This window comes from Bufo gargarizans, chromosome 8 (assembly GCF_014858855.1).
Source record: "Bufo gargarizans isolate SCDJY-AF-19 chromosome 8, ASM1485885v1, whole genome shotgun sequence".
Taxonomy (NCBI): Eukaryota; Metazoa; Chordata; class Amphibia; order Anura; family Bufonidae; genus Bufo; species Bufo gargarizans.
The window spans coordinates 31,272,581-31,280,642 of record NC_058087.1 but is presented as its reverse complement, the minus strand read 5'-3'; the positions used below and the strand labels follow the sequence as shown (position 1 = coordinate 31,280,642).

General features: G+C 44.7%; 1 protein-coding gene across 1 annotated transcript; it reads left to right on the top strand.

The window, feature by feature from the left end:
- Positions 1–8,062, top strand: LOC122945328 (C-X-C chemokine receptor type 2-like). The gene is made up of 2 exons (XM_044304389.1): positions 1–80; positions 6,741–8,062. Exon 2 carries the CDS (start codon positions 6,756–6,758, stop codon positions 7,806–7,808), a length of 1,053 nt encoding a protein of 350 aa, XP_044160324.1. The 5' UTR covers positions 1–80; positions 6,741–6,755; the 3' UTR covers positions 7,809–8,062.

The window sequence follows — 8,062 nt, the reverse complement described above, 5'->3', positions numbered from 1 at the left end:
ATGACAGTTCCTCTTCACAAGCATTTCTCTCCAGAGCCTCGTGTAGAATCAGCTGCAGACGGAGGTTGAGGACCCATCTGGTAATTATATCATGTACATTATATGGAGAGGGATCGGGGGAGGGCGATGCAAATCTTGGGGGCACATAACAAATATGGAATTTATCTATGGAAGAATATGGAATTTACTGTACAGGGAGCAGCCGGATAAGTTACACGTAAAACACAGGGAGGATAGGATCTCCACTTCTATGGGGGTGGACTGGAGCAGAGAGGAGACCGAGACCCCACCAGCCATACAGGACGGGGCATGTCCCCTTTGGTTGCCCCCTGTGGCTCAGACCCCTTATCATGTAAGGACCCGGACCCCAGGACTGTCCTCCAGCCTCCCCCTGTATTTAATCTCCTGCATTTCCTATTGACAAAATAAATAAAAAGTAACAAAATGTAATGTTCTGGTTTAAATAAAATCCCTGGGTTTTTTCTATTTATGGAAGTTCATCTCTATTTATTTCTGTGTAGATAAAAGGATGAATATAAAATACATTTGCACTTGTTACTTGCATATTTATTTATTTTTTATGCAGCAATTTTTGCACATTTCTCAGTTGTTTTCGATATCGTTGTGTGAACCCGGTTCATACACAGGCGAACGTTACAGCCACATGAGGATCTGACTGGTGGAGATTGCATCACTGAGTGAATTAGCAAATCACACCCCAAATCTTGTAGCCCCAAGTAGAGGAATGGGGGGGGGGGGGGTGCACTGGGGTCTTGCAGATGCTGCAATATCATTATAACTGTGTCCATGTCTAAAAGTCCCCCTTAGTTGGTCATGGGGACTCTTGCTGCTGGAATGTACACAGGGTCGAATAAAGGGATGTAGGGGTCCTGTCCGGTGTGGGGGTTCGGAGTGGGAGACACCTCCACTAACAGGGGCTTCCTGACTCACCCAGGATGTCACAGGTTTTAAAAAAAGAAATCAGGAGGATCTAAAAGTCATAAACACGTTATGTAATAGAGAAGAAGACATTTTTCTATCACTGAGGAGGATTGCACCAAGGACTGCGGGTCTCCTGATAGCAGCAGCACAGAGCGTCTCAAGCAGAGCTGCACTTGTCTACTAGTCTGGGAATAGAGCAGTGACAAGGACAAGGACAGGAAAGGACCCGGGAATTTCACAACCCCAGAACTGCAAAAGTGTCCTCATACATCCAAAGGGGGCTTGTAGAAATCCACAAATGCAGCCACGTTCAGAAGTAGGTTACAGATATTAAATAGAAAAAAAAATACAGTATTTGCTGCAAATGAACAGACTCCAATTTTGTCAAGTCCCTCCTATTACAAATAGGGGTGTAAAGTTTTGCAACCAATTTTTCTATTGCTTTAATGCATCCAATTTTTTTTTTATAAAAATGAACCAATTATATTAAACATCTCCTAGTGTTTCATGCATCCAGCTGCTATGGAGACCTGTGTGTCTCCATGGTTACAGACTACAAGCACCCTGTGTAGTCATGTGTTAATGTTCTTCCTGCGCCTCCTCTTCTTGATAAACTACAGATGGTAGGAGACAGATGAAGGCAGGATCAGACTACACAGGGTCGGTTTGTAGTCTGTAACCATGGTGACACATAGGTCTGCACAGGAGCTGTATACACAAACTATAGGCAAATTTTCATAACGATTTGCAGAGTTTCTCCTTTTCTTGATATTGAGGCATCGAGCAGTGAATGTCTATTCCTGTTCTCAGGGCTATAAGAGGCGGTCACAGAATTTTGGGGGTGAATCATTTTACCTCTGTATTTACTTTAGTTGCGCAATTTGATTTATGTCATAATTTACCATAGAAATTAAGAAACCAGACAGCAAATAATGCATAGGAAATTAACCCCTTCTATTTTGCAACAGTGACTTTCCTCATATATGTCAGGAACCTGCTTTGTGCAATGTCTGTGTCTATGGGGTAACCCGTCCTATTCAGTCCCTTCTCCTCTTAATAAGCATGAACTCTTTAAAGCGTGAAATCCCATATTCCTCCTCCATAAATGGTCTCTGAGGAATCAGCTAGACCAAAAAAATATGGTGCGTTTTTATTCAGCTGTTTTTATGATATATTACATTTTGCAATCAAAATTGAAGGACATAAAGATAAAGTGAGGAGGATGTGGGTAGATCCGCATCCAGCAAGCTAAGCAAAGGCTCTCAATGCCAAGTAGCAGCTGCAAAAGCAGCTAAAGTCTCAGGGTGCATAAAGTAACTGCTGTGGTTGAGGCGTGTGAGCCTTGACATGAGGGCGTTGTGTGGATCCAAATAACATCAGGGTCCACATTGTAACTAAACTAACAAAAAGAGGTCCCTAGAGGGTGAAACCCATGGGGATTTTGACAAAAACTGAATGCGAGGGTTGATAACCCAAAAAATAGCCCCTGTACAGGGTCACCCATATTGAGATAAAACTTAACTTTTGCTATTTTTGCTCAAAGAAAATAGAAGTGTGATCCATGAAAACTATTGGGTACCTCTGTCGTTCCTATGTGACGGTGTGCAGATCACGTCTAGCAGCTGATAGGATATTGGAGTGAGGTGTTGGCTCAAAGTGCACATGAAATTCTGGTGGGGGGTTGATCCACCAGTATTTTGGGGTGAATCTATAGGTGTCTAAATTACCTAATTTGTCCCAGGTCTAGTGGTCTCTGTGTGGTCTGGCTGCAGACTACCTACTGGATTCTTCCGAAGTGGCAGAGGAGCACTCGATTTCGTGAATACTTGCTTTAATGAGCAGTCATACATGCCGGATCGGTCTTGCTCCGCATCCCCAGGACGGAAAGCAAAATACAACCTGTTGCAGTTTGCTCTCCAGTCTGGGAATGCAACTATATGGAACAGAAGAGCATTCCGTTCTGTTTCAGTTTTGTCCCCATTGACAATGAATGGGAACAAAACTTAAGCGTTTTTCCCGGTATTGAGCCCCTATGACGGATCTCAATACTGGAAAACTTAAACGCTAGGGTGAAAATACCCTTAGTTAGCAAGCACTATACTGGGTAGCAGTTCCTTGTCTATAAAAAATAAAAATAAAAGCTAAACCTCCCTACATGTTTCATCAGCGCACTGGCTTCATCAGGGGAGTTTGGGTTGTGCTAAACTCCCCTGATGAAGCCAGTGCGCTGGTGAGACATGTATGGAGGGTTTGCTCACGGGCATTTTTTTTTTTCTTCGGCAAGGGACCGCTACTCTACCTTTGACACAGGAAAGTGCCTGCTAACTAACAGACCTTCTATTAGGAGCAGGATGTTCCATTCCACAAAATGCGGAATGCACATGGCCATGATCCGCAATTTGCGTACCGCAAAACAGGCAACAGTCGTGTGCATTAGCCCTAATCCTGTCATACAGCAGCCAAGATCTCTGCTTCCTGGAGCATGACTTTGCATGGGATGAGATATTATATTTCCTAGCAGCGCCACTGACACTTTAGAAGGAGTTTATAATCATTTGCGCAAAATGTTTAACTTTTTTACACCACTCACAGCACTTTAAAAAATCTCACCTAGCGGACATTTACTGTGCGGCATATCCCATGGATATGCTATAGATGTTTAGATGGGAAAACAGTGATTGGTAGGGATCACTGATGTCCATCCACCACCGATTAGATATTTTACCAATGCCTTACGTGAGAAACTTTACCCTTCTTACCCTCCAACTCAATAAGCAATGAGCAAATGTATATCCCTAACTGCAAAACAGATCGAACATGTCCTATTCTTGTTCATTTTGCAGACAAAAATAAGCATTGTTAAAAAATCAATCAGCCCAAAAAAAAAAAAAGGATGCAACACGGACGTCATCCGTATTTTTTCATGATCATGTGAATGCACTCTTGTGGAACTTTTCAGCAATTTGATTCAGATGCTGCGTAAGAAATCAGCAGCAGAAATCGACCTGCGGTGGACTTTATATGGCACCGTGATGCATGCCAGCCGCTTTATATTGGGATATGGCCATTAGAATTATACACAGATCATACATATGGTATCTCCTTTATGCAACCACCTCATGGGCCCTATCCCTACAGGTCTTCCCTAAGATGGACAAACCCAAACGCAGACTTCTTCCATTGTTTCGGGGGGGATGTTCACAAGAGTAGACTTTTACATGCGCTCCTCAGGCTGCTGATCTCAGGGGGGGAATCTAAGGCTGAAGATATCATACATCTTTGAAGGCTTTGTGCCGACCTCCTGCACTTATTTAGTTTTTGGATCTTATTTGGGGCAGATCAGAAGAAGGGCAAAATAAATGGTGATGTCATCCAGGCCAAACAGGGAGAATAGTGGCCCCATCACAGAACGGTAAGGTGGCAACAACAGTGGCAGTGGTGGGTGCCAGTAGGAGCACCTGGCAGAAGGTGTGGCATCAGGCGGGTGGCAGCATCAGAATAGTAGCTGAAACAGGTAGCCAGAAGAAACCAGTCTCTTTTGACAAAGTTTAGGTGAGGCACCGTGGATGATCTAGTCTGATGCATCAGGCATTGGTGTGTGGAAATCCTGGCTGATCCACGCCTGATTCATCTTTACTAAAGTCAGTCTCTCCGTAATTTGGGTGGAAAGGTGAGTTCTTCTTGGGGTAACTATGGCCCCCAGCCGCACTAAACACCCGCTCTGATGCCACACTACTGGCCGGGCAGGAAGGCTTGTCCAAGGCAAACTCGGCCAGTTGTGCCCACAACTAAAGTTTGGCTGCCCAGTAGTCCAGGGGATCTTGGATCTGGGGTGGTAGGGTGCAGTCTAAGTATGCCACCACCTGCTGGTTCAGGTTCTGCTCCATGTCCTGCTGCTGCTGGTGGGTGGTTTCTTCAGTAGGCGGGTGAAGAAAAGAGACTTCAGATTTAAGTTGCTGCTGAAGGAGCTGGTACTGCTCCTGCCCCCCCCCCAGCAGCCATGGCAGAGGAGCGTGAGCGCAGAGGGCCCCCCCGTTAGACCTTTATGAGGATGGACAATGGCACACAACTGACTACATAGGATGTCTCGATAGTAGATGAGTTTATCCTCCCTTTCAGCAGGTCGAAAAAAAGGCACCCTGGAGAGCCAGTAGTCATCTTTCTGCCGAATGGCGATAATACGGCTGTCACTACCCAAGGAACTCAGCATGCATCAGGCCATTTGCGTAGGGGACTCGGAGGGATTCCCTTCCTCCATCTCAACTGCATACTGCCACAGTGTGTCAGGGTCATCTGCCTAGCCTTCCTCCTCTCCTGTCACTTGTGCAGATAAACCACCCATTTCTGTATACATTGCTTGTGCGTGAATGTCGTCGTCCTCCTCCTGCACAGGGCTCAGGTGGCCATGAGATGTAGACGCCACGTCTCCTGTCCCCTGGCCAGCCAGATTTCTCAGCATCTGCTCCAGGACATGAAGCAGTGGAGTTACGTTGTTCATTCCGTAGTCTTGGCGACTGACAAAGTGGCCTCCTCAAAAGGGCCTGGGCAAATGGCAGGTGTCATGCATGAGCTGCCACTGGCTAACATCGAAGTTACCCAGGGGAGTGCTCCTGTCCGCTTGCATCATCAAGAAATGGTTTACGGCCTTCCTCTACTCATATAGTCGGTCCAACTTGTGGAGGGTGGAGTTCCAATGGGTGAAAACGTACTTGTGTAAAAAAAAATAAAAAAAAATAACACAATGTGGACACGCCAAAAGCAGTAGTATTACACTACTACTATTGCACTCCAATAACATAAACAAGGCCTAATGAAATTACTTCTGTATAAAACAATGTGAACACCACAAAATCAGTAGAATTAGACCACTAGTTCACTACAATTACAGAATCAAAGCCTAATGGAATTACTTATGTACAAAACCAAATACATGAAAAAAATATATACAGCGCTATTTCAACCCAATTACAGAATCAAGCCTTTATAGAATTACGTATATACAAAACAATGTGGGCACCACAATAGCAGTAGTATTAGACCACTTTTTTTTAACCCAAATTAGTGCAGCAAGATGTAATAGAATGGCATATCTGTTAACCAAGGGGGACACTGTTCTATGAGCCCCTGCACTCTCCCTATAGTGTGGATAAAGTCTCCCTATTATCTCCCTGTGCTGTCCCTGAACTGTTCCTAACCAAAATTTTACGATTAAAGTAATTCCTAATCACTGTCCCTCGCGCCTGTCACATCTTTCCCTGCACTATGTTCACAGTAAAATGTCGGAGACCGGGCAGGATGAGGCTTTTTATAGGGCTGTGACATCATGTGGGGCTGGCTATCTGCTGATTGGCTGGCTGCACGGCATTATGGGTGATCCCTTATTCCCGGGCCTCTTAATTTCACTTTGCAACATGTGCAGCAGCCATTTTAGAAAAAAAATATGATTCCTTACCACGAACCATCAGGAAATTTGGATTTGCGACAAATCAAAATTTTTCCTGAAATTCGGATCAAATTCCACTTCGTCAACTTCAATTTGCTCAACACTAGTTCAGACCATGACAAGGCTGTGGCCAAATGTTTCAGGATGAAGATGAACTGATGGACCGGCATCTGAACAACCGCTCCATATTGCGTTCTTTGGTTGGTGCCTCCATTATGTCGGTGGTAATCTGGTTCCAAAGTGTTGAGTTTTGTTCTCTTGCACCCTGCAGGGTACTGTTCAAAGATCCTTAGAGACTGGAAAAACCCATCTAATGGGATTAGTAAATAATTTATATATATATATTTTTTTGCAGGTTCAGAAGACAAACATGAGTATAAAATTCGACTTTGACGATTATTACTCAGACGCTTACACAGATGTCTACACCTACATCCCACCAAACGATGCCGCCCCGTGCCCGGTTTCATCACCTGTCAATAAATACGTAGTTGTCGTAATTTATTCCACAGTTTTCTTACTCAACGTAGTCGGCAACAGCCTTGTCATTCTCGTCCTGTGCTACAACAGGCTGAAGAGATCGTCAACCGACATTTACCTGCTGAACCTGGCCCTCGCCGACCTCCTTTTTTCTATAACGCTCCCCTTCTGGGCTGCATACAAAGGCAGAGAGTGGACATTTGGCATCGCTATGTGCAAAATCATCTCCATACTGCAAGAAGTCAACTTTTACAGTGGAGTCTTCTTGTTGGCCTGTATAAGTGTAGACCGGTACCTGGCGATCGTCCATGCCACCGAGTTCTTTACAAAGAAGAAACATTTGGTCAAGATTATCACCATCGCCATCTGGATCATTTCATTTGGTCTTTCTTTTCCAACCATTTGGTTTAGAGATGTGTTTGTGTCATACAAGAGAGGAAATGTTTGTCATGAGAACCTGAAGGAAAATACCGAGGACTGGTTGCTCATCATTAGGATTGGACGCCATGTGATGGGGTTCTTCATACCGTTGCTCATTATGCTTTTCTGTTATGGCTTTGTCATTAAGACCCTTATTAAGACCAGAAATAGCCAGAAGCAACGAGCTATGAAGGTCATCCTTGCTGTATTTTTTGTCTTCCTGATCTGCTGGCTTCCCCACAATATCACCGTCATGGTGGACTCCCTCATGAGAAAAAAACATATCAAAGAAACGTGCTTACTGAGAAATCAGTTGGACACCGCTCTGTACATCACTGAAGTTTTTGGCTTCACCCACAGCTGTATTAACCCAATTCTGTATGCATTCATAGGACACAAGTTTCGACACAGTTTCCTGACTATCCTCGCCAACAAGGGAATTATCAGTAAGGACAGACTTTCTAGTTATGGCCGGAGTCTCTCCGTCATGTCCTCATCGGCTCATACATCCACCACAATCTAGAGCTGGCAATGAACTTGTGGATCTACGCTCAGTTCTAGAACTTCTCGAGATAAAAGGCCACAAATATTGCACTAAAGTCAAAATGTCATGGACTGTGATAAATCATAGGCTGGACCTCTGGATCGGATATTGGGGGGGAGAGCAGGGCCATCTTTACCAAGGGGAAAAAGGGGCAGCTGCCCCGGGCTCAGTTGCTCCTGGGGGGCCCAAAGCAGCTGCCTCTTGAGCCCTGCTAGCTACTGCCCCGGGTGTCA